The sequence below is a fragment of the Coffea eugenioides genome, chromosome 8 (genome assembly GCF_003713205.1).
Source record: "Coffea eugenioides isolate CCC68of chromosome 8, Ceug_1.0, whole genome shotgun sequence".
Lineage (NCBI taxonomy): Eukaryota > Viridiplantae > Streptophyta > Magnoliopsida > Gentianales > Rubiaceae > Coffea > Coffea eugenioides.
The window spans coordinates 46,486,161-46,512,383 of NC_040042.1; the positions used below are offsets into that span (position 1 = coordinate 46,486,161).

The 26,223-nt window shown below is 36.5% G+C and overlaps 3 protein-coding genes across 4 annotated transcripts; 2 read left to right on the forward strand and 1 right to left on the reverse strand.

Moving 5' to 3' along the window:
* The first annotated feature begins 773 nt into the window (after positions 1-773).
* Positions 774-7,059, forward strand: LOC113779611 (COP1-interactive protein 1-like). 2 transcript variants are annotated; one of them, XM_027325257.1, is made up of 4 exons: positions 774-900; positions 1,691-1,754; positions 2,391-2,661; positions 2,944-7,059. In XM_027325257.1, the coding sequence occupies exons 3-4, from the start codon at positions 2,568-2,570 to the stop codon at positions 6,813-6,815; spliced, it is 3,966 nt and encodes a 1,321-aa protein (XP_027181058.1). In that variant the 5' UTR covers positions 774-900; positions 1,691-1,754; positions 2,391-2,567; the 3' UTR covers positions 6,816-7,059. The 2 variants fall into 2 exon arrangements, with proteins under 2 accessions (XP_027181058.1, XP_027181056.1); XM_027325255.1 differs by having other exon boundaries at positions 2,411-2,661.
* Positions 7,060-7,354: 295 nt separating this feature from the next.
* On the reverse strand, positions 7,355-12,981 carry LOC113779534 (mitochondrial adenine nucleotide transporter ADNT1-like). The gene is made up of 8 exons (XM_027325127.1): positions 12,659-12,981; positions 10,996-11,044; positions 10,188-10,351; positions 10,057-10,094; positions 9,268-9,380; positions 8,996-9,109; positions 7,946-8,290; positions 7,355-7,814 (listed from the first exon to the last, which is right to left on the reverse strand). Exons 1-8 carry the CDS (start codon positions 12,823-12,825, stop codon positions 7,731-7,733), a joined length of 1,074 nt encoding a protein of 357 aa, XP_027180928.1. The 5' UTR covers positions 12,826-12,981; the 3' UTR covers positions 7,355-7,730.
* Positions 12,982-20,343: 7,362 nt separating this feature from the next.
* Positions 20,344-25,419, forward strand: LOC113779068 (protein ENHANCED DISEASE RESISTANCE 4-like). Its single transcript, XM_027324492.1, has 5 exons — positions 20,344-20,784; positions 21,029-23,378; positions 23,758-23,818; positions 23,926-24,149; positions 25,086-25,419. The coding sequence occupies exons 1-5, from the start codon at positions 20,670-20,672 to the stop codon at positions 25,150-25,152; spliced, it is 2,817 nt and encodes a 938-aa protein (XP_027180293.1). The 5' UTR covers positions 20,344-20,669; the 3' UTR covers positions 25,153-25,419.
* The last annotated feature ends 804 nt before the right edge of the window (positions 25,420-26,223 follow it).

Consider the following 26,223-nt stretch of genomic DNA (forward strand, 5'->3'; position numbering starts at 1 on the left):
AATAGCGAGAATATCACTCACTTAAACAAAATATATTTTCAAGCTTCCACTTACTTATGTGCTGTATTGTTAACTTCTTATTGGTGGATGATTAGAATTTGGAAAGCCATAGAAAAGCAAAACAAAGAAGAAAATGAAAAGAATGAAATAGATCTCTAATAAGAAAGGAAGGAAACAAGTAGGAAAACCTATTAATGTTATCTTTTTTTTTTAATGTACTTTTCATTTCTTCTAGTAATTTATGATGTTCTAATTGAACCTTTAAGCATAGAAGTATCAATATATTAAAAAGGACAAATGCAAGTTCTTTGTTTGCTTGCATTGCAATTTTTTTTCTTTATTTATTTTGCATTAAAATAACACGACAAAGTCAAAAATTGCAACATTCAAAATTATGCCTAGTTTATGGTTTGAGGAAGGATATTATGACCTTTGTTTTTAATCAGGCAAAGTCGTCAACCACTAATAAAATATAAAGCTAAAACTATTATACAGGACAAAGTAAAAATTATAATAGAGAAAAGGGATAGATTGAGTTTCAATAAAACCTCAGGGGGTGTCAAAAGTAAAAATTACCCCTCATGTTTCTCTCTCTAGAAGTACGCATACCTGCATAGATGCCATAACAGACAAATCTCTTTTTCCTATCCTGGTATTGTTGTAAATATCATTTTCACCTTTTTCTGTTTTTTTCTCCCGTGGAGAATTTCAATTTTATTTGGAGCATCAAGTTGTCTCTTTTCATTTTCAAGTAGACTCCTCCGCTCCAAAATCTCTCTCTCTCTCTCTCTACCTTTCTCTCAAGGTATCTCTTCTTTGATGCTGGCTGCAGATTAAGGGAAATTTCGCTCCTTGTGTTTGGAGAGCGAATTCTTGAGCTCTGAAATAAACAAAGTTCAGGTGAATTGCTTCTACTCTTTTATATCAAGCTGAACTCTTTCTACTTTGTATTCTTTCGCCTTTTGGATTATTCGGATATGTTGTTTTCGTTGAATTCTTTGTTTTCTTGGTTGCGGTTTTATGTTATTCATTCATTTTCTTTTGTTGGAGCTTGAAGAGTCAGACTCTCATGTTTGATTATATAATCAGGTTGATTATTGATTGAGTATTGAAGTTAAAGAGCTCAGTCTTGAATTGAAAGTGTGAAAAATTAAAGTTGAATTTGAGATCCACTATTTGATGATAAAAAGCTTTCTTGTCCGATGGATTGCAGTTGCTCTGCTTTCTGCTTATTACTTCTTCTTGACTGGATGTGTTCAAGCGTTTGAATTTGTGTGTAAGGAAAATAATCAACTGGATGATTACATGCTTCTTGTGTTTTTAGGATAAACAAATTATCATTTTTTTTTCCTTTTTTTCCTTATCGTTTCTTTTTTCGGATTAAGATTGCAAATTATTATTATTGGGGTGGCGGTGGTGGTAGCTGACTGGTGGGCCGTGTATTAAGCTTGTTTCCACCTCAATTTCCAGGCTGCCTGACTTTTTTTTTTTTTTTTTTTGTTTAATTTCAATGCAAAGTTGGAGTTAGTGATTTTTTCTTTTTTGGATGAGAAAATTCCGGGGTGATCAAATTCAAGTTTATTTTTTCAAAAAAAAAAAGCTGTCGTGTTATATGAAGATTTTGTTTGCCTTCCGGAATTGTCTACTCAGAAAGTGTCTTATGTGCCAATTGTCTCTTGTTTTTCCACAGGAATTCAATCAAATCAGGGAAAAGAAAAAGGGCTTAAGTAAACGGAGATTTATGCCACCAACTGGTATGTACTGTTCACATTTAGAATGTTCAAAAAGAAAGGCGTTTTGATGGCTTTTTTTGGTTGGAGCTTAGAGAATAGAATAAACATCACGTCTGTAGTTTTCTTAGCTGTCTATTTGGGTTTAGATTTTGGCTCTCTCAGAGCCCACGGATCAGGATTTCATTAATTAAAATTTCATTAACAAAAATATTTGCATTGGTAATCCAATAATTTATGATTAAAACCCAGCACAACAGTATACCAGTTTGCATTCACTGAAAACATGGACCAAATTTTCTAGTGGGCCAGACTTGGAGCATTCGGACTTGCCGTCTCCACATGGCATGGCTGCTAGCATTTTGTAGTTTGTATACTACTTAGTAAGTATTAGTGTCCTACTTGGGACTTAGGATTCATTTTTTCTTTTTCTTTTTTTTTGGTATGGGTTTTTAATTTTATCTAATTTCTTTCTATTTGATCCATATTCCTTTAAAAATAGATGTTTATATGTTTCTTGATTTTTATTTCAGAGAAACAATCATTCCAAAAGTGAAAGAAAGGACAGAAATTGTTCATTGTGAACTTGAGTCTTCCGTTTTGTTTTGGTTAAATCCTTAGATTGCTTATTGGTACTGGTGTTCCATTAAATTTTTTCAGTCCTCTTAACATCTTTTTAGGCACGCAATCTGAATACAACTTACAATGACTGGAGGTGATAGCATTTCCGTTTAGAAGAATTTTTCCAGACTCAGAGAACTGGCATTCCTAGTGATTGTGGCATCCATGTCTCAGTAAGCAATTGAAGACTTCTTTTAGTACTAAATAAAGGAGGAGATGCCGAAGCATCGGTGGAGAGAGTCAATTAAATCCTTTTTTGGAAGCCACATTGACCCTGACAAGGATGAGGAACTTAAAGAATCAAAAGCAGGTATATACACTTCACCTCCATGATTAAGCTTGGAGTCTGAATATTGATTTCTTAGAGAGAGAGAGAGAGAGAGCCTACATTGGTGCAAATTCCAGATGCATTCAACAATACGTACCATCTGCGAAAACAATTGCTGCACTTTGCAAATATATTTCTTCCTTCATTGTTCTTAAGAGTCCAAATAGAGAAAGGGCATGGAGGGGTAGATGTTGATTTTACATTTTCTCATAATTTTGTGTAGTAATATCTATGTGTCTCAAAAATTCTCGAAATTTATTGCAGAAATGGAGGATAGAGTTCAGAAGATCTTGAAGCTTCTCAAAGAAGATGGTGAGAGAGATGGAAACGGGCCTCTGGCTAACATGATTGAGGATTTCCACAGACATTATGAATCTCTCTATACTCGCTATGATCACCTAACTGGGGAGTTGAGAAAGAGAATCCATGGGAAACATGGAAAGGATACTTCTTCTTCTTCATCCAGCTCAGATTCAGACTCCGATCATAGCCCATCAAAGAAGGGCAGCAAAAATGGAAAAATAGGAAATGACTTTGAGAAGGTAGTCGATGATTATAAGCTAGGGTTAGAAGCTGCAACACTGGAAGTGGCTGATCTCAAGAGGAAGTTGGTGGTTGCAATTGGAGAAAAAGAAACTTCAGATTCGGAATATCAAAGTGCTTTGGACAAAATACAAGCATCTGAGAAGGTTATCAAAGATCTGAATGTCGAATCTGAAAGATGGAGTGAAGAGAAGTTAAAACTTTTGGATGAGAATGAAGAGCTAAACAAAAGGTTGGAAATTGCTGGTAAGCTTGAAGCTGAATTAAACCAAAAACTAGCGGATATAAATAGTGAAAAAGACAGCTTAATCTTCGAAAAAGAGGCGACTATAAGTCGAATTGAAGAGGGAAATAAAACTGCTGAGGATTTGAGATCTTATAGCAGTCTGTTAAAGGATGAGAAAGAAGCACTGCAGCTGGAGTTGGAGGCTACAAAAGAGAAGCTCTCTAGAGCTGAGGAGAAATTGGAGTCCTCACAGATGCAAGTTGCAGAGCTAAGCAGCATGCTGAGGGCTGCTGAACAGGAAAATAGTTCTCTTTCCTTGAAAATTTTACAGCTCTCAGATGAGATCAAGCAGTTGCAACATAAACTCGAAGATCATGTCACTGAATCTAGCCAGTTGAGGGATAAGTTGGATGAGAAAGCAAAGGAGATTTTGGCTCATGAAACACACAAAAGTGAAGTAACAGTTCATGTCAGAGGTTTGGAAACGGAGCTTGATCTGTTACGCACTCAGAGAGAAGAAATAGAAAAACAGAAAGAAGGAGAACTTTCTGATATGCTGAAGAAACTTGAGGACAAAGAGAAGGATTCATCATCTCAACTAGAGTATCTAACAGCAAAGAAAAAGGATATGCAAGTTGAAATTGATACTTTGCTCAGTCAAAAGAGTGAGTTAGAAGAAGAATTATCGCGTAAAAGCAATGAAGCATCAGCTACAATCAAGGACCTAACAGATCAGATCAATGAGAAGCAGCAGATTCTGGATTCTCTATCTATTGAGAAAGTTGAACTAGGGAGACAGCTGGAGAGAAGAACTCAAGAAATGTCAGAATCCCTCATTCAGATGGATGCCTTGAAAGAGGAGTTAGCAAGCAAGTCTGCTGATCAGCAGAAAATGCTGGAAGAGAAGGAGAGTTCTATGTCACAAGTGAAGAACCTGGAACTGGAGGTAAGTTCCCTGCTACTTTTAAAAGATGAAATGGAGGATCAGCTGAGAAGCAAAAGCAAGGAAATTACTGAGTTGCATGGGGAGAAGGAGATAATTCAAACTAAAATTTCTGAAATGGAGCAAATAATCATTGAGAAAGAAAGCAAGGTCTCCTCCTTACAGAAGAGGTTGGAAGATGGAGAGATTGAAGCATCTGCTCGATTTGCAGCCTTAACTGAACAAGTTAACAATCTCCAAGAGCAGTTGAATTCTTTGTCTGCTCTAAAAATTGAATCTGATGCCCTGCTTGAGAAGAAAACTGCAGAAATAGGGGAATATGCCAATCAGGTAGAAAATCTCAAGGAGGAATTAGCAAGCAAATTAGTGGATGGGCAAAGATTGCTGGGAGAGAAGGATGGTTTGCTTGTGCAGATAAATGATCTGGAACTGTTGGTGGAGTCTCTGCGGAACCACAAAAGTGAATTGGAAGGGCATATAAATAGTAAAGTTGATGAGAGCAACTGGTTAAGCGAGGAAAACAAGGATTTGCAGAGCAAGATTTCTGAATTGGAGAAAGTATTGACAGAAAGGATGGATGAGCTCTTTGCCATCCAAAAGATATTGGATGATGCAAATATTGAAGCTTCCACCCAAATTGATGCACTGAATGAGCAGGTTAAAAGTTTGAGACAGGAGAGGGACTCCTTACAGTCTGAGAAAAGCCAACTGGAATTACAAATGGAGAGGAGAATAGAAGATTTTTCAGCAAATTTGGCTCAAGCAGAGGATCAGAATTCTGAATTACAGAAGAGGTTGGAAGATGGAGAGATTGAAGCATCTGCTCGATTAGCAGCCTTAACTGAACAAGTTAACAATCTCCAAGAGCAGTTGAATTCTTTGTCTGCTCTAAAAATTGAATCTGATGCCCTGCTTGAGAAGAAAACTGCAGAAATAGTGGAATATGCCAATCAGGTAGAAAATCTCAAGGAGGAATTAGCAAGCAAATTAGTGGATGGGCAAAGATTGCTGGGAGAGAAGGATGGTTTGCTTGTGCAGATAAATGACCTGGAACTGGTGGTGGAGTCCCTGCATAACCACAAAAGTGAATTGGAAGGGCATATAAATAGTAAAGTTGATGAGAGCAACCGGTTAAGTGAGGAAAACAAGCATTTGCAGAGCAAGATTTCTGAATTGGAGAAAGTATTGACAGAAAGGATGGATGAGCTCTTTGCCATCCAAAAGATATTGGATGATGCAAATATTGAAGCTTCCACCCAAATCGATGCATTGAATGAGCAGGTTAAAAATTTGAGACAGGAGAGGGACTCCTTACAGTCTGAGAAAAGCCAACTGGAATTACAAATGGAGAGGAGAATAGAAGATTTTTCAGCAAATTTGGCTCAAGCAGAGGATCAGAATTCTGAATTAGCAAACCAGGTTGCAAACCAAGAGAGGAAGTTGAAAGAGCAGGAAGATGCATTCAACAAATTGAGTGATGAATATAAACAGCTAGAGCTTTTGTTTGAGAAGTGCAAGGAAAATCTTAGGGTCACAGAGATAAAGATGACAGAGATAGTAGAAGAATCTCAAAAAATTTATGAATCCAAAAATCAGACAGTTAATGAACTGGAAGAAGTTATTGAAGATCTGAAGAGAGAATTGGAAATGAAAATAGATGAAATCAGTACATTAGTGGAGAATGTCCGGACACTTGAAGTTAAGCTTCGTCTGGCAAACCAGAAGATCCGGGTTACAGAACAGTTATTGACTGAAAATGAAGAAAGCTACAAGAGCAAAGAAGAAAAGTTGCACAATGAACAAGCACTACTTGAAGAAAGGATAGCTACATTATCAGGATTAGTTGCTGCACATAAAGAGGCTCAACTCAGACTAATGAGAGATGTTCCAGAGAAGGTTAATGATGTCATGATTGAAATGGACACATTTAACATGAAGTTCGAGGAAGACTATGGCCATTTGGAGTCCCGAATTTATGAAATCTTGAATGAGTTTAAGGTAACAACGAACTGGATAAAAGAGACGAATGGTGAAAAGGAACAGCTACGGAAGCAGATATCCATTATAGTGCAGCAGTTAAGGGATGAGAAAGAACATGGTCTGGTGCTAACAGAAAAGGTAGGAGATATGGAGAAATCCTTACAGAAGGGTGAAGATGAGAAGATCAGTTTAGTTAAAAGCCTGAAAGGTCTTGAAGAGAAGTTGGGACAACTGGAAAAGGTGGTAAAAGAAAAGGATGAGATGCTGGGAGAATTAGAACAAAAGATTAAGAGTAAAGATGATGGGATCTCGGAACTAGGTGAGGAGAAACGAGAAGCTATCAGACAGCTGTGCATTTGGATAGATTACCACCGCAATCGCTATGACGATCTCAAAGAGATGATCTCCAAGACATCTCCTGCAAGAAGGCAGATAACTGCTTAATCTGTTGATTTTTTTCGTATCATTTTTTCCTTAGATTCTTTTATTTCGGGTGTTAAATTGAAGATTGTCTCTCTCTGGTCCTTTCCATTTTTCTCAGTGTGGTCGATAGGGGCAGATTACTACCGTCTCGTGTTTACCCGTTAGGTTGTATAGAAAGTATTGGAATTGATTTGTTTTGGGTTGCTTGGTATTTTGTCCATGGGAAAAGTAGATATTGAGTAAAGAAACGCCTCATCGTTAAAAATTCTTGATATGGTAGTACTAAACTATTAGCAGTGATATGTGATTATTTGTTCAGGTTCTACGTAAGATTGATGTCTTTTTGATCCATAACATCCCAAACCCCAGGCCAGTGAGGGACGAAAACAATGGGAAGAGCAAATTGGAACCACGACTGAGCACACTGATTTTTTACGCAGATGGTGAGTGCAGCTTTTGAAACTCGCCAATAATAGCAATACCAAATAGAGAGACAGGCTCATTTAAGAAGCGAGGTGGTGGTGGTGGTGTGGGTCGGTGGGGAAATTAAAGAGTAAAAATAGTCAACAATGTAAACCCAAACTCATCTCTAAATAATCAATTACACAAAGATAACAGCGCATAGCAAGCTAAATTCCTAATACGTACATCTACATAATCATTTCTACACATTTATTGGCCAAGTTTGGAGCGCATAAGAAAGCTACAAAGGAGAAACAAAAATATAGGTGTATAGGATGAGCTATGTGAACACATGCTAGAAGAAGGTGCATAACAATCCTATCAGGGGCACCATGTGAAACAATGAGGGAAATAGACTCTAAGCAGGGTATAAAAGAAAAAGGCCACCATCCCTGCTCAATACCCTTTCCACTGCTCCAACTTGCAAAATTAGTATGATGCTGCAAAGCATATTCTGAACTTCCTCCATTTGTTTCAATCTGATATCTTCATCTCAACTCGAAGAATATCTTTTGCAACTTCATATGTCACAAATGCAATTGCTATTGATGGAACCACCTACATGGAATAACACACCATGATATAAAAAAAAAAAATTCCACAAAAGAAAGTGGATAAAAATAGTCACAAGAAAATAATATGTTTAGCAGCCAACAATCTTGGTTCACAAATTCAAAATACGAAGTTACCTTCACTGAATTAGGGACCAAACCCTTGTACAAAGCCCCAAATCCCTCATGGCGAACTGTTTTTCTGAATGCATCTACCATACCAGAATATTCCAGAGGTACCCTTCTCTTCCCGTCACCAGTAACTACTGAAGCAGCATCTTTCCAACCTACCATCTGCATTCGCCGGCGGATGACATCAAGTGGGTAAGCCACTGTTTGGCCAACGGTTCCAGCAACAGCACCACATGCAAGTTTTGTTGTTACACTCAACTCAGACTCTTGAATCAGTCCAAGTGGTCTACTTTTAACCAACCAATCCTTCAGAGATTCATATACAGCAAAATTCAGACCCACATAAGGTATCTGCATTTCGCATTTGCTATACGTGAGGGCTCGTCAAACAGAAAATTTAAGAAAAAAAATCACTCTTATATGGTTAAAAATCACTCTTCAAGAAAAAAAACAATGGTTGAATACCAAAAACAGCACCATTACTACTGACCAATCCTTATATCCTGTCTTGTTGCACAATAGTCAATTCTTCTTCTTTTCCTGAATTACTATAACTATGCCAGTTATTGTTCAGCCTATTGACAAGTTCATCATAAATTGCCCACCCTTTGTGCATCCAAAGAGGCGCATCATGCAAAAGTAATCAGCAGCACAATACAAAGATGCCACAGGACATTTCAAGTTAGAAAGCTTTAAGTGGAGTGCTAATGACACTATTAAAAGTGGGGACATGCATATGACACACCTGCAGACTGCACCCAAATAAGTAAAGCAGGTATATGTTTAACTGTATATGTCTCCGTAAATTTCCATACAGGCATACATGACTACCAACCATATCTTTACCACAAAGCCCACCAAGTATCAAAGTGTAGAACATGTTTCATAAATCAATAACTATATCATCTCTGAGCAATCCAATCATCAACTAGAAGCTCATTTGCAATTTATAAGTAACAGTCAAGCTTATAGCATTAAAAACATCAACAGCATTGAATCAGAAATTGACTAAAGTGAGTGCAGAACCGAAGGAAAAAAGTAATTTCTGATACTTACAACTCCTATGACAGAAGGAAGCCACCCTTTATACAATGCACGAGGCCCTTCTTCCATGAATACTGTTCTTAGAGCATGGAAAATACCTCTGTATTGGGTAGGCGACTTCTCTGTCTGCAAAGAAGAGCATAGGTTAAAACATTAAGATATCATATGCAGCCAGCAACCTCGATGGTATACTTTTTGTGTTCTGTTTCTTTCCAGTTCAGTAGAATCCTTCTAATAGATCACCTTCAGATCTATATATGTCATGAAAACCTCTTAAGCAATACCTGGACAGTAAGCCGACCTCGTACCATATCCATTGGGTATGTTGCAGACATGGCTATTATTCCAGCACATGCTCCAGCTCCAAGGCGTAAAACTGGGGTGAGTTCAGCATCCCCTGTAAAAAGTCAAAGAAAAGAAAACTAAATTACCTCACGGTCGCTATGAAATCATCTGGAATCCAGGAACCAGCACATCTGACTTGTCAGTTCAAAAGTAAAAAATCAAATAGTAATAAATTTTCTTTGGTACAAAAACTCATTTGTACTGACTAGATCATGGACAATATTCTATACATACAAACGTGGTCATCTTGTGAATATTATCTAACAACTTTTATGTCAGGGAAAAAGTTTTCACTGCACTGTGCAGAATTTATCAGAACACTTTTTAAGGGAATATAAACAGCAAGAATGACGTTGCACTCCTCAAGTACCAAAGTGAATGCTTTTTTAATAAATATTGTTCAGAAAAGTATATAGGAGCAATCGATGTACTACAGCATACTGAACAAGATAGCAAACATAGCTTGCAACGAGATACATCAAACACAGAGAGATACAGAGATAGAGAGAGAGAAGGGGGGAAGGCAGGAAGGCTGAAAATCAAGCAACAAGCAACTACTTTTGCCATTGTCATGGGAAAACACCAAGAAGGTACATAGGCAGTAGATGGGAAAAATATGATATTAAATAGACTGAATGAAAAATGCAAGTGAATGAAACATTGGATAAAGAAAGAAATGTAAAAACTAAATTCATGAAAATGTAGTGGAAGGGCAGAAGTTGTCACACCTCTCCCAGTTTGCTTCTGGTAGAACCATAAGATTTGTCTGTAAGATTATAATTGTTAAAAGAACATGAAAATTGAGAAATGAAGTAAAAATGCAATAAGCAGATGAATACAGAGAAATGTGAAAGCCCACCTCGATGCCTGCTCATAACTAAAGAACTTGACAGCAGAGTTTGGGACAATGCGAGCACAATTACTGCCATTTCCTTTAAACAATCCCGTGAAACCCTCAGTTCTCCATATATATTTCAACCCTTGAACAGTTCCATTGTATTTGATGCTATGAGGATTTTGAACCTACAGTACACAAAATCAAAAAGAAAATCCATGAGCTAATTTGGCAAGCCTTAAATGATAAAATGAAGTAAAATAAAAGCTAATAGCCAACATTAGGAAGAATAACTTCCCCACCTGCCTTTGGCTTGGAAATTGGATAAGAATTTAACCATGTAATACATTCAAACTATCAGGCAAAATGCAAGAAAGAACCTAAGGAATTGGCAAAGAAAAAAGACCATGAACCTGCACCATCCACCAGATATGTAATGCAACTATCTTGTAGAGAAAATATCCTGACAACAAAGAGAAATGTTCTTGACATCCTTCATGAAAAAAAGCTTCTCTATCCTTTTTCCTTTATAAATCAGATAGCTTCCAACAATTTATTCCGAATAACCTACACCTAAACATGCCAACAAACGAATCTATGGCAAATAAGCAAAAAGCCAATTTTTGTGAGGCCACATGGCGATGGGGACAAGTGAATTAACTTTATTTTTTAGAGGTAAGTTCCACAAGAAGGTAGAAGACAATAAAAAGATAAATCATCCACAAGATTCCTCTTAAAGAATAAAGATCTATTTCAAGATGCAGTGCAAGTAATATCCCTAGCTAATGACACAGGACACCTATTTTTACATGAAAATCAGAGTGAGCATAACCTGGAGCAAAATTTTCAACCGTTCTAAAGGAGCAACTGCAGTACGTGACCTGAAACACAAGTACATGATACAGATTTAGTCTATGCAGAACAAAAATGGGGGGAAAGAAAGAAGAATAACTAGTCTCTCAAAAGTGATTGAAGTGAATAAGAGAATCACAAATCTCATTTTGATAGATATTCCAATTTTTTGTGAGCCATTGAAGTTATTTATTCAGAGACACTCAAATTGTTAGTACTTCTTATTCTTCCAATCATTCCTGTTTTGAACGTTGTCTCTTTGAGTGAAGCAGACTGTATTGATTATATTAAGGAACAAAGAGAACCAGCCATTACACTTGAATTTTTCCTGGCGTTGATCAGCTTGAAAGGAATGAAGTTCGCAAAATGATGACATGGCCATGTCAGACACTTTTCAAGACTGACAATTTCTTTCAAGTTCCCAACTTGACATTTATTGACCAAATTGACACAAAAGCTAAAAGTTAAATTAGCAATACGAGTCACATACAAGCTAATAGCATGTCGACCATATAATCATTGAAAAATGAACAAAACTTGAGAAGTTAAACAGGTAAGACCTAATAAAATAACTTAAGAAGTAGTTTTTCGGTAAACTTTAGGTTCCTTATCTTGCTTGTTGCAGCACAATGAAAGAATAGATAAATAAAACCACAAATGCAAAGAAGTAACAATATTTTATCAAGTGCAACTCATACGGTACCAAAAAAATTCAGGACACGTGAAATTAGCAGATGACAATCACATGTTTTCACCGAAAAACCATAGGAACTAAAAAATGCTCTATTTATTTCATGATACTAAACTGCCAATTGACTTTCATTCAACCGCCAAACCTGACACTACATTGACCATGTTAGCATATAAAAGCTAAATGTTGAATGTCACAAAGCGTATGAGGCATGCTACTAACTAATTGAACATTTGAAGAATGAAAAGTGATACAATGATGAGAATACATGTACAAAATTATGATCTCTTTCAAATAACATCACTAGAAAAGTAATTTTGAATGTGGTAAACTTTAAGCTCTTAACAGATTTCATTCTCCAGAAGGTGAGGATAAGGTAAGGATAAATATTAAGAAGTTAATAACATAACACTAAACCAGTTTGTTCGAGATGCATGAAAATAGCACACTAAAAATCGTATCTTTTAATAACCAAAGACCATTTAATTCAACAATGTTCATTTCGCTCATGATGCTGAACGGCAAATACACTTAAATTAAAGGTACGGCGTTCAAATCCAATCAAAAGACATTATTATGAGTTTGAGAAGAAAGAATCTTTCAAAATTTTCCAGCTGTTAAAAGATACTTCTTGAGTTAGCAGGCATACGAACACTTAATTAGGTAATATTTCATCTGATGAGCAAATGTTCACCTAAAAATCTAACAAGAATTTTATTTATTATTTAAATGACTGAAAAATTAGCTACATAATATACAATCCTGATCAGATAGACCATACAATATATTCCATAAAATATCATACTAGAAAAAAAAAATCTTATGCATGCATTCGATTTGTGAAACTATGGCGCGGAAACGCAAAGTAAAGAATATATGCATGGAGATATTTAGACATTTATCTATCTATGCATATGGAGAGGGAGAGCGAGAGAGAGAGTCTGAGACTGACACTCCACCGGCGATGCCACCGGCAGCGAGAGACTTGCAAATGCTAAGAAGAGCATGCCGACTAGGAGCTTTAACTCCTTCTCTGGCAATTTTAGCTTCCTCCGCCAAATTCACAATTGTCGTCACCGCACTCTCGCTTCTCTTCCCTACTACATCCTCTGACGCCATTAAAAAAAACTTAATTTAAAACCTATTCCCACCGGAACCCTAATCTCCGTTGTTAGGCCTTCCGGCGATCGACAGAGAAGAGAATAAACGGTGAGAGGCGTGAGAAAGAAAGAGCTTTTAATGGTTTTGGTCCTTTTCTTGGGGAAAAAAAATGAGCAATAGCTTCAGTGCATCAATCCCCTGGGAAAACAAAAACAAAAAAAAAAAAAAAATCTTTTTATTATCTTTTAATTTGTTCCCTCTTCTTATTGCTTTTATCTTTTCCATTATTTCATTTGAGCAAAGTTTTTTTTTTTTTTTTGGGCCGGTGGTTTCAGCAAAGTTGAGCCGAAAAAATGGATTAGTTGGGTAATTCGAGACACACTTTGTTTATTATTTTAATTATATAATTTTTATTTATTAGATTATATGATAATACAGATGATGTGAATGCAAATAATAAAAAATAGAGTTCAAATGACATTTTCTTTAAATAAAAAATAAATTATAGAGTATTTCGTAGGGTTTGTGTATATAGATTTCATTTGAGTAATTTTTTTTTTCTTTGGTAAGTGATTTTAGAAAAGTTGAGGCCAAAAGATGGATTAGTTGGATAATTCGAGACACAAATTAAATGGAAAGAAAATTGTAGAGTATATTGCAGGTCGGTTGGTGGTGTTTAAAGATTTTGTTGGTTTCTTGACAGGGAGCGGAAATGGGTAGAGATTGATGATTGATGGTCAAGTTTCGGCTGTTAATTTACTTGTGATTAACTAAAATTAGTGGTATAATCTATCATTAATGTTTGGGCAATTGTTGTTGAGTGTCACTGATGTGGCAATTTAGACGTAGGGGTACAAATTATGGAGGGCTGGAACTTGATTACCAAGTCACTAATAAGCTTCCACACTGTTGGTTTGTTTGGATTGTGTTTTATTTCCCCAATTTTATCTACTTACATCATCATTACAATTTCCAATACACCTTTTTATCTTTTCAATTACCTTTTTATCTCACACACATCACATCACAAAAAGTGCTACAGTAAAAATATTTCAAATAAAACACAATCCAAACAAACCTGCGCGCAATCAATTGCAATCATGGTAAGCAATTGTTTTCTCTTTTTAGGAAGATACAGCCAGCATTATAGATAACAAAATGCATTTGTTAACACCAATTTGTTTGGATAGGATAAATTATTTAGAATTTTTTTTACAAAAAAAAAAATTATTGTACCACTTTTTTTTTTTGTGATATGATATATGCAATATAAAATGATGATTGAAAATTGTATTTATAATACAATCAAATAATTTTATTTTATTTTTTGCAAATAAGAAGCTGTTTAAGCACATTAATTGTCTATAAAAATGGGTTTTAAGAGTACAATTAATTCTACAATTTACCTTGATTATTAAATCCAAAGAAATAATAAATACACTTGATGCACGTCATACGGGTTATATTACAAGTTTTGATCATCACTTAAGTGCATGATTAGATTATTTTGATCAACAACTCTTTTCCTTCTTTTGTTTCCCAGTGATTATCATCAAATAACGTAATACAGTAGTATACGATGAGTGATGACTATATCTTCAACACATCATTGTCCGACTGCAAGCAAAGATCCCACAGCATAGAATAAGTGGCGTGGATAAATGGTTCTGGGTCCAGAATAATTTTCCTTTCTGGCTAATTGTCAAATTCTGGCTTTAGCTAGAAACCCCACCATAATGCCACCACCAACTCACCAACTGCATCCATCTTGCCTAATGGCTAATGGTCCATGAAAGGAAAGGTAGCTTTCTTTGAGGATAAAAGCAAGGTAGCTTCAATACAATACTTGTCCACCAATTTTCTCGTATCTATTTATTTATTTGCGTGTTATATAGTTTCATTTTGATTTTTCCCCACCACAATCAGTGACATGGCTTGGTAATATGTGGCAGTAATACATTTTCCCTGTGACAAATTTCAAAGGGTAAATATTCTCTCTCTCTCTCTCTCTGTATGTATATATATATATATTGATGATGTCAACCGTACCAAACTCATAGGATGTAGGCACAAGGGGCCGGAACGATTTGTTAAAAAATCATTCGGACTGATTTTGTACAAAATGCACGATATGTAATTTTGTATGCACATGACTTAATTTACTTTTAATAATGTGTAATTATAGAACAAAATTTGTTAATCTCACGTATGATGTGAAAAATATTGTACAAGAAGTAATCTGAATCATATAAATATATATATATATATATTTTTTGGCCACACAATTTGGAGTTGGGCAACCTAATAAAGAAAAAGGTGTTAGTCAATTATCATAAGTATTAGCACATGATTTGACATGTGTTTTTTTCTTTTTAATTTCAACATAAGCGAGCTCATGAATTGAGTAATCGTAGCAAGAAGTATATGAACTAATTTTTGACTATTTTATGTTATTGTGTAGTACTCCACCAGGACCGGAAAAATGATCCATGTCTGGAATTTTTTTTTTGGTCTGAAGCATGACTATTGTCTAGATTTAGACCCAATTGAGGGGAATGTGAATGCAGTTACCAAAATTCGATGTTTGAGTTGATCTAATTAGTTGGATTCATTTGTGATCTGTTCTTTAGCCAACCAATCACATAACTATAGATAATTTTTATCCAAATTGGACTTTTTCGACAGTAAATTATTTTTATTTCACGTACATCACATCAAAAAAAATTGATAATAAGTTATTACATGCCATGCTAGCATGAAATACCAGAAACGAGAATGACCAGCCTGTTATATTATGTGCATATTCGCAATTTATAGATAAAAAAACAGATGCGCATTTTGCCTTAGCAGAATATTTACTGTTAAAAGTATCCATCCACTATCCTCACAAATGGGAGCTTGCAAATGAATCAGATGCTGCTCGTGATGCCGCTGGCTACTAATCGTGCCACTTAAGACAATTTAGAAAGTATCTTTTGCGCGAATTGCACACGTATGGGTTGTTGTCGGCGACCGCTGGCTGTGAAAGAAACAACATCTGGCCCATTAACGCCTAAACAAGTTAGTCAGTTGGCCTGCCTTGAGATCCATTAAAAGATGGTTGCACGAATCAAGCTCGGCCCCTCCCATGGTTTTCTCTTGGCCTCCGGCTAAGCTATCATGATTATTTCCTTCAGCATGGGGGTGATGATTGCAACCTCTTCAATTTGTGTGGAAAATCAGAGGATTCAGATAAAATTTGCAGGAAGTGGGAAATGACAAAATTACACGGTTGTTTGCATAGCCATTGATCCTCTTTTCATCACCCGAAAGAAAAATGGAAAAGAAACCATGGAATGGCTAGTCAATACGAGGTTTGAAATATTGCAAGTTAGTTGCATCTATAACTTTTATGTTAAGGTTTTTTTCCTTCTTTTGTAGGATAAAATTTAGCTCAACTCAACTCTGATCACGTTGGAAAATGGATCACACGAGGCTTACGTAGTTTTTGATTTTTTTTTTAAATAAATAATCAACTTGAAGCTTCACTATGGCCCTGTTTAGCACTTGAGTTTTTTGTCAAATTTATCTGCTACAAGTTTTTTAAAAACTTTATCCACAGTAATCTCAAAAAACTTATTAAAGTTTTTAAACTATATATTTCAAAATATTCAAAAATTTACACACTTCAAAAAATTTTAAAAAAACTTCTACAGTAAACTACAATAAAGTTTTAAACAAACACTCAAAAAACTCACTTGCCAAAAGGGCCTATAGCTAAGGCTGATAACAAGGCACACATCAAAACGTGAATAAATGGATCTTGTTCCAAAAAAAAAAAGGAATTCTAAATTGGGTTTGTAATTCTTCACAGAGTCTCGTGTTGAGTTACTGCTATGATTCATTCTGCAGCAGCATAAAGGTATTCTAAAAATTTTTATGGCATTGACCCAACACGCATTAGGACTAAATGGAGAAAAAAATAAAACAGGGGGCTGGCCAAATGCTATTGCTAACTGTTAAGGTATATATTTGTTTGGATAAGAATTTATTTGGATGATTTATTTGATCCAGTTACTGTAGCACTTTTTATGATGTGATGTATGTGAGATAAAAAGGTGATTGGGAAGATAAAAAGGTGATTGGGATTTGTGAGAATAAATTTTGCAAACCAAATACTCTCTGTCCAATTTTTATCATCTCATGGGATTGTGGGGGTCCGTTGTACGACTAGCTCATACGAACTGGTTGCTTTAGCGCGTGATATGGCTATTCCATCATGTGATAATTAATGGGTCGAAATCAGAGGAAGACTCAAACAAGGAGGATTAGATTAGATGAAGAAGAATTTGATCCAAGTAGGGCGTCGATAAGATGAATTTGAATTTGTTTTGAAGAAAATTAGAAGAAAAGTAAGATGTTGATGTTTGATTAATCGTAAAATAATGTAACTTTCGCAGAAAAAACTTGCAGTGCATTCATTCTCAACTAGACGGGAGTCTCTCAAGTTAAATTTTTGTCCAATTCTATTTGATTATATAATTCATATAACATTTGGTGCAAAATTATTATAAATATAAATTTTGCCAATTCATATAATTAATTCATGATTGTATTAAAATTGTACGAATTTTAGCGAATAATTATAAAAATTACAACATCTAAATCGAACTTTGACAGGATCGAATGAAGAAAAGGACCATGCCCTTCTCAACAATAGAATAGAAGCATCCAAGAGAACAAAAAAAAAAAAAGGCATCTTCTAAGTATTACTACTATTATGGCTTGCGTAGTTTGGCTATTCTCAACCTTTTTTTTTTTTTTTTTTGTTTTTCGCTTGTAATCATTTTAATTTGAATGAGGATTCAAAGCAAGCGAGGCGCATGACTAATTAACTGCTAGTTACAGTCAAATGTAACCTACGTGTACGTCAGATCAGTTCACATCGTCTTGCAACTACTTTTTCAAAATCTTATCACATAGCCAATCTCTCAGTGCCAGCACTAGAAGACACTCTACTACTACTTGAAGCTTTAAACCAACCTCTCAATAATAATATTTGGGAAAAAATAAAATTCACAACACGTAACACATGGGATTATTGTTGAGCAATGCACTGTACTAATTAACGGATTTGTGATGATTTTAAATGACATACAACTTAATACTTAATTCCTAATCTTTAAAGTTATATTAAAAAAATATATATACTTTTTCATATATTTTTTTCTTCCTTGCTTTATCCTTATCCCGAAATTTTCCATATTGAAGGTCTCTAAGATGACAGGAATATCCTATAACAAGCTGGCAAAATAAATTCCCTCACATTAGTCAATGATGGTGCAATTGTGAGAGGCAACAACTGCCCCTCATGGGCAGCTCGGTTGGTCTCAACAAGCCTGCTTAGCAGTTGGTGTCCAGTGCCCGCAAGAGTTCGAGTTCCGTGGTTATTGTGTTCGAGGGGATGGGGTCTCTCCTCTCGGATCGAAGTGGGATTAGTCGGTCCCGTGAGAATTGACCCGGACACCCACTCCGTCAGAAAAAAAAAAAAGAAAAAAAAAGAGAGAGGCAGCAACCGAACAAATCCAAATGCAAGATGATGGAGAGTCGGAGCTCCACCACCACAACCGACAGATGTTAATCGAACTCGGAGGAGAATTCATCAAAACTTGACCACGTCCTTTACTGTCAGATATTCAGTCAACAGTATTATTATTATTATTCACCACCATTTTCCTAAATAAATGCGTCTGGGTATACTTGGGTGCCAAAAGTCAAATAGATATAAATTTCTTTTTTCCGGCGTGTGTCTTATTATTTTCATGACATTTATGATGAGAGTTTCACATAGGTTCCACCGAATAGCAAAAGCTCATCCATTTGTTGGTTGTTGCCCGGCCTGAATACGGAAGTGGTCAACTGGTGTCGTGGACCGGATCGTACAAATTGTCCTTTAAAATTAAGGTCAGTGGATATCTGGAATGAGGAGGCCATTAACATGACTTGTACATGTTAACGGAGGAGAACGCTGTGTGTATTTCACTATTTCAGAATTGTGATATAAATCTAAAAACAACGCATGTTTCCCTCAACAAATAACACTGTACTGTACTTTCATGATTGAAAAGGATGCAAAATACCAGTACAAAAGTACCATAGAAGCAATCATTCCTTTGTTCTCTTTTTTTTTTTTTTGAGTGGTGTGTGGGGGAGGAGCGTAGGGGATGGGATTAGTTTTGAAAATATTTTTTCCCTAACTGCGGATGTGTGAGATTTAAGAAATAAAAAAAAAGAAGGGGGATTTAAATCTAAAATTTTTAAATTTTAGAGTTCAAACTTTAGCTATTAAATTAATGATTTTAAAACTTTAATATCAAGTGTATATGCATTTTCATTATACTACATGCATACTAGAAGGCATATAGTATTAACTCCTCTCGTCATTTTGATGTTAGTATTTATGATTTACCCCTAAAAACAACTTAGTTATAAACTAATTATTACAACTCATAAGTACTCACTAATTACAGTTACTTCACAGTACACGTATAATTTTTGTTAGCACTACAGTATACATTCACTTTTCCATTGTAAGATGGATTAGTACAAAACTCGATTTATGAAATTAAAGTCCCTTTTAGATTGCAAGTTTTCACAGTTTTCGTAGAAAAATATCTGTAACAATATGATGTACGTGAGGTAAAAAAAATATATTGAGAGAAGTTTTTTTTTTAATCAAAACTCGTAATCCAAATAAGACCTAAAAAGTAATAATATGATTATGAATTTTTGAATAAAAACTGCATACTAGTACTACATAAAGTATGAAAAAGAACTTCTAGCCTGGGACAGTACATATAATCCATGAAATACTTTTGGAAGAGAGAGAGAAAAGTGAATGAGGGTCGGGTCAGTCCAGGTGCTTAACGGCAATCTCATCCCCACTGATGAGTCATGACTCATGACCGAGTGAACCGTCTGCTGACTCTTTCCCATCCCATTACTGCTTTTGTGAAAGTCACAGCTCAGCACTTGCCTCTTTTGCTTTGTCAAAGCTGCTGCTTTTTTAAAATTCTAATATTATTTTTTTCCGGTGGACTACAAAAGACAAAAGAAACGACATCGCACTTGTCATTTTTGTGACCAAACAACGTCGTTTTTGTCATACAATTCCTCGGACTCCTCCGACTTCATGTCTTCTTCTATTTTATTTCTGCCGAAACTTTGTCGGGAATCCCGTAAGCTATTTGCCATATTCCCTTCCGTTCCCTCCGAATCCAAACCTCCCCTTTCCCTTTTATTGGGAATCCCACGTTTTTTCAGCCTTTTCTTTACTTTTAAGACTAGACTGCCAAAAGAAGTACACTATTGAGTAGTACTTACTATAGAGTCATGGACAACCGACCACTGTATAACGATCCCATATGGAAAAAGGAAATAAAAAAAAATAAAAATCCTTCTTTTTTTTTTTTTTTGGGAGTTATATACTAGTAGAAGACTCGGGTTTAGCTAACAGTTGTTGCACAAGTCAAATGATTTCTCGTCCTTCTCTTGCGCCTATAAGTCTTCTCAGTTGTTCATTTATTTCCCTCTCTTTATTTTAATTCTAGTTTGTTTGCTTTGTTTTTGCCATCAAAATCAATCCTTTAAAGCTTAATCAACACTTCGTTGAATTGTCGAGCTGGATAGCAGCAGTAGTTAAACTCAACTATTGTGGTTGTTCTTATCTGGCCCGTGTTTTCTTGTTCATTTTCGTTAGTTATTGGGTTTTGGGTCTCAAGATTTGAGTTTTTTCTATTCTCTGGACTGTTTGAGTTTTTCTTTCATCTTCGGGTTGGAAAAGGGATTTCTTTTTTCTTTTGTTGTGGGAAGAAGAAGCTTTCATGGCGGAAGCTTCAAAAGTTCGTTTAGTTCGTTGTCCCAAATGCGAAAATCTTCTGCCTGAGCCCCCTGGCTTCTCTGTCTACCAGTGTGGTGGTTGCGGAGCTGTTCTCCGAGGTATGCACCCCTCCTTTCCCCACTTCTTTTTCTCTATTTATACATTTGTCTGTGTTACTGTGGGTATGCGCTTGTATTTTTGTGTTAAATACAAATTGAGTTTAAATAAAAGGCCAAACTTGTGCTAGCTTTTAAGTTTTTTTTTTTTTTTAAATTATTCCCCACCTAAAGTGTTCATCTTTATGTTTGAATGAGTTGTAAGGGGATGTTAACGGTGGTTTTTTTATTTTAAGTTATGTCACAGCTAAAAAGAAAGAGCTTTTGGGCGATGGCTTATTAGGGACATCTGATGAGGAAAGGAGTAGAGGAGCTTCTGAGAAAGGGGACGTCGATAATGTCGGTTTAGGTAGCGTTGCTGGGGCAAAGATAGAGAGTAACGGGATTGTTAAAAGAAACAATTGTGAAAATGTCTTGAATGGTAGTTCTTCATCAGGAGTCGATAATAGTAGAGGTTTGGATGATTGTGATGGATCTAAAACAGGAAGAGATAGGTTGGATTTGGGTTTTGATCAGGATAGAAAGATTAGATACTCAGAAGATGAATACAAACATCCTTTGAAGGGTCTGAATGATGAATATGTTCGTGATAATGGAACTGGTGACTTCCGCTCTAGTAGGCCTGATTATACTAGATTGAATAAAGATGAGCTTGAAGAAATCAAGCGTTTGATTAAGTTATTGAGATCGAGGCCGGCTATAGACCAGAATGGTATGGACAGAAATAGCTCGATAGCGTCCCGTGCTAATGCCAGCAGTGTTGCAGGGCAGGGGAGGTTTGTCAATTTTCAACATCCTGAAGTGGGGCCTTCAAATTATGTTGGAGGTTCTTACTACAATTATGCTGAGCAGAGAAGGTATGGTGACAGATCAGATGGACTTGCAAGAGTTGAAAATTTGGAGAATGATCGAGTGGAGCTCCTTAGGAAGCTTGATGAGTTGGCTGATCAACTCACCAGATCTTGTGATGTAGCAGATAAATCAAAGGAAAGGATCCATCATGACCGCTGGATACCTCCAGTTCTTCCAGATGCATATGACAGACATGATGCTTTTGTGCAAGATGGTACGAGGAACTCTTATACTGTTCATAAGCAACCTCTGATTCCTGACAAACACATTTCTAGAGCTCCATATGTCCCTCACAGTCATGGCTATGTCCCTTACACGGATAGACACGGCATACCTTTTCAAGAATCTTACCCTCGACGGAATTTTTCTTATGAATATGGTGGAATTACTGATGCTTATCAGACGCAGATGCTGAGGAGGCCTTCCCATCAGCCACCTAGTCGGTACTTCCAGGAATCATGTTATGAGCAGTTTCCAGGTCACGTGGACTTCAATCAAGATCTGTTCATGTCACACCCACATGAAGCTTTTTTTCACCAGCCTGCCTGCTCTTGCTTGCAATGTGTCAACAAGAATTGGCAAGTTTCTTCGAAAATTCAGCCCCCAAATCTATGTAGCCAAAATATGCATAGCACCCACACAAGTCGTAGTTTCTATCAGAATGTGAATCCTATTACATATGATCCTCAGGTTTACACTTCCGAAGCCTCCAATCTCCTTCCACCACAATCTCGTGATAGAAAGCACCTTACAAGAAGTTCTAGTGACTTGGGCAGAGAAAAAGTTGGATTTGGTCGAAGCCATCCAAAGAAGGTAGTGGCAGCCCCTGGTGGCAGACGACTCTTTCAGCCAATTGCTGGTGGTGCTCCATTCGTAACCTGCTGTAATTGCTTTGAGTTGTTGAAGTTACCAAGGAAACTTTTTTTAACTCAGAAAAACCCAAGGGAAATAAAATGTGGGGGTTGTTCTTCTGTGCTTTTGTTTGAACTTGATGGCAAAGGAATTGTTGTATCAGTATCTGCAACAACTGAGCGAGTCTTTAAGAAGGTTCACTCTTCCTCCAGTGAAATTTCAGATGAAAAGTATGAAAGTTCTCATGATCCCCCAGATGCTGATGCAGTAGGCAACTGCGATGGCTATGAGAACTTCAATTATGGCTATCAGTTGACAGATGCTGAGCCTGTTCCGTCTTCAGGAGAATACAAGTTGAGTTTTGGTGAGTCTGAGATGAGAAGGGATCCTAATTCTTTCACTGCAAGTTCTTCTGAGGGCGAGCAAAGTCCAAATAGCGTGATAGCTGAAAAAGATGAAGGCTTATTACATCTTCCAGATTCACCTTCCCAGAAACACCCAGGTCATTCCCCTGATAATCTTATGCACAAATATGGCCAGGGAAACAAAAGCAAACGTATTGAGGAAGATAGGAACACTGCAGACGGGAAAATCTCTAGGCAAAACTCGCTAAAGGACACCCTGGTGGCAACTGAGATGGATGTGTCCTATAATGATGGTTCAACTCATGATTCTGCTGAGATACGCAAAGAGGAATATCTACCAAAAATCAACAAAGGGGGTGAGTCTTTCTTCGTTGGTCTCATAAAGAGGAGTTTTGGAGACTTCTCGAGGTCAAGTAAGAGTACAGAAAGTGGAAAATCAAATGTTTCCATCAATGGGCACTTTGTACCAGACCGAGTAGTTAAGAAGGCAGAAAAGTTGTCTGGGACTATTCAGCCAGGAGAGTACTGGTGAGTGCATACTCGACATCTCATTCATTTTGTCATTTTGATATTCTACACATGCATTTTCTCTATTTATATCTTTACTCAGAAGGGCAAATTTGAAAGTTTGAATGCATCATTCTCTGACTCTTAAAGTGTAACACTTTCAACATAACTAGTCACATTCTGTTTTCTAGCAACTATAGGTGCTAAGCTCTGAAAACAAACTGTGTATGGATGAATTCGTTCAGCCCTGAGCCGCAACTGTCCCCTTTTTCCCTCTCGTGACCTCTTTTGATTCATGTGTAGCTAATGTGGCAACATTCTTATTGACAAAGATGCTCTTCATGTCCTTGTACACTGAGTATCAATGCCAAATTTCCTGCTAATTTCTTTGCCATACCAGGTATGATATCCGAGCAGGATTTTGGGGTGTCATGGGACATCCATGCCTGGGCATTATTCTGGTGAGATTATAAAATTCTGTCACATGCTGTATATCAAATATAATTTTATTACGGGAAAAAATCTTTGTTTACACAAAGAAATTATCGAGTGCACTCCTGTTTTGCAGCCAAACATAGAAGAATTCAATTATCCTATGTTAGAAAATTGTGCTGGTGGAAACACTGAAGTTTTTGTGAATGGGAGGGAGCTTCACCAGAAGGATCTAGATTTACTTGCCAGCAGAGGCCTTCCAATCACAAGGCACAAGTCTTACCTCATTGATATTTCTGGCAGAGTGGTGGATGAGAACACAGGTGAAGAACTAGATGGACTAGGCAAACTTGCCCCAACGTAAGTTTTGCTTCCTCATGTATTACACTCATTCTTTCTGGTTTACTTCCTCCAAGTACAAATAAGTGAGGATAGCTGCTTATTATGTGCTTATTCACCAATGTATCATGAAACAACTGTTGCAACATAATTAACTTTTTAGAAGGTCCAGGTAGATGATCACTTTTATAGTTGCCCCTGCCTAGCTTCAGTATATAAGGGACTGTGAATCACCTATAAGTGAATATCAGCTTCACATTAAATGGTTTTGGGCAGAAATCAGTTCTATTTTTTAGCCAGTATTAGAGGATTTTCGGCATATCTTTTCTCAAGATGGTTTTCAAGGTTTGTCTGTAGATTAAATACAGATTGTACCTTACAATTGCTTTGCCACATGATAGATTCTTAGTGCCTTGAGGACCTTGACAGACAATTCATTGGAACTCTAGCCCTTGTCAGAGAAATTTATATGCCCAACTGATCAATTGTTAAAATTGGAAGTTTTTTTGGTCGATGGAGTACTGTTAGTGCCCCTCATAGCCTAGAAATATAGCTCAATGCACATGACCTGGAGGAACAGAAGGAGAAAAGAGTCAAAATTTTATAGGAAACAATTGGATATTTCAAGAAGTTGTTGAGATTTATCCAAGTACAAGTCATTGGTTTGGTGCTATCTTCTGTGGTTCTCCATCATTTGCCTATTGCTGGCTGAATTTCATTAACCGAGGATTAGTATTTTTGTGATTATCATAGATTCTGACTATGGTATCTGTGATGAACCTGTTGTGCTTGGATGGCTTTGCTTTAACTTTAAGAAGGGGGAACGGGGGTGGGAGAATCAGTTCTCATATCCAGTGAAAAGCTTGTTTTGCGGCTATTGTCTTCATTCATGACTGGTGGAATTATATCATGCTATGGGTCCCTTTCTGACTGTTTCTCAATATATATGTGAAACAGGGTTCAGAGAGCAAAGCATGGATTTGGTATGAGAATTCCAAAATCACTTCTCCAAAAGCAACGTTAATGGAGTAGTTAATTGAGGCTGCTGCTGCTCCGGTCTGTTGTGCTGCCATGGTCCTGAAATCCATTGCATGTGAATATGTGATGCAAAAATATTCCTGAATCGACTGATTATTGTCTCTGCACTGTGACCCATATATTCTTTAATTAGATATGTAATTGTTTATACTTTTCAAGCAGACCCAACTCAGAGAGCCGTTTGACCGATTTAGACCTTCCTGTATATTAAAATCTATGGAAACAACGTTCATCTGAGCTGGTATTTGCAACATCTGTGGTTTGTACTTTGTACTTGTAAGCATGCACAATACTTCTGGGCTACAATGGGGGGTTTCCTCTTTGCGGTGAACAGGAGTTGAGCAACAGTCTTGTCGGTCGAGTTTAGTAGACCTTCTTTCATTTAATGAAAAAAATCGTTTTTGATTAGTTGTTTTACTTGTAAATCTGTTGTAGCAATTGGACAGGCTAATTTATTAGGTTGGTTGATAGATTAGATTCCATTTGACTTTCCATCTTGTATCAGTAGTTAATTAATGTGTATCCACTCCGCTTCTTGGCCAATGCCGAAGTGGAACAGATGCAACAACTTCTGCATTAATTTTACGCCAATTTACTAAATTGTGTCATGAGCCACTGAAGTTTATTGAAACTCTTTATGTATATTGAAGTCTATTTTTTTATCTTTTTTTTTCTTGGTAATTGCAATGTTGGTTAATTGACTTTACAAACTCTTGACAATTTCGTAATTGCACAGAACTTGATTTGCAGAAACCAATTCTGGTGTAACTGAAGTTGTACCAAAATGGCACTGGCTGAGGTGACAATAAAGTGGCTTCTAAGTTCTAACCTAAATCTAGAGGTGGCAAAATGGGCGGGATGGGCGGGATTTGCTTGGGTTTGTGATGGAATCGGGTCATATGGGTTTGGGCCCAATCTTACCCATATGTATTTTGGGACTAAGTTGGGCGGGATCACTTTGGGATGGGTTTAGATTGATCCCGCCCAATACCCAAATCTATTTTCTACATATTTTTTTCCTTTAATTCATTTTTATTTTTTATATAATTTTAATATT

Coding starts and splice junctions, on each gene's coding strand:
- LOC113779068 (XM_027324492.1), top strand. CDS start 20,670: ATGGCGGAAGCTTCAAAAGTTCGTTTAGTTCGTTGTCCCAAATGCGAA. Junction 23,379..23,757: donor ATTCAGCCAGGAGAGTACTG/GTGAGTGCATAC, acceptor TTGCCATACCAG/GTATGATATCCGAGCAGGAT. Junction 23,819..23,925: donor CATGCCTGGGCATTATTCTG/GTGAGATTATAA, acceptor CCTGTTTTGCAG/CCAAACATAGAAGAATTCAA.
- LOC113779534 (XM_027325127.1), bottom strand. CDS start 12,825: ATGGCGTCAGAGGATGTAGTAGGGAAGAGAAGCGAGAGTGCGGTGACG. Junction 9,110..9,267: donor GAGGTCGGCTTACTGTCCAG/GTATTGCTTAAG, acceptor TCTTCTTTGCAG/ACAGAGAAGTCGCCTACCCA. Junction 7,815..7,945: donor TGGTCCCTAATTCAGTGAAG/GTAACTTCGTAT, acceptor TATTCCATGTAG/GTGGTTCCATCAATAGCAAT.
- LOC113779611 (XM_027325257.1), top strand. CDS start 2,568: ATGCCGAAGCATCGGTGGAGAGAGTCAATTAAATCCTTTTTTGGAAGC. Junction 2,662..2,943: donor ACTTAAAGAATCAAAAGCAG/GTATATACACTT, acceptor AATTTATTGCAG/AAATGGAGGATAGAGTTCAG.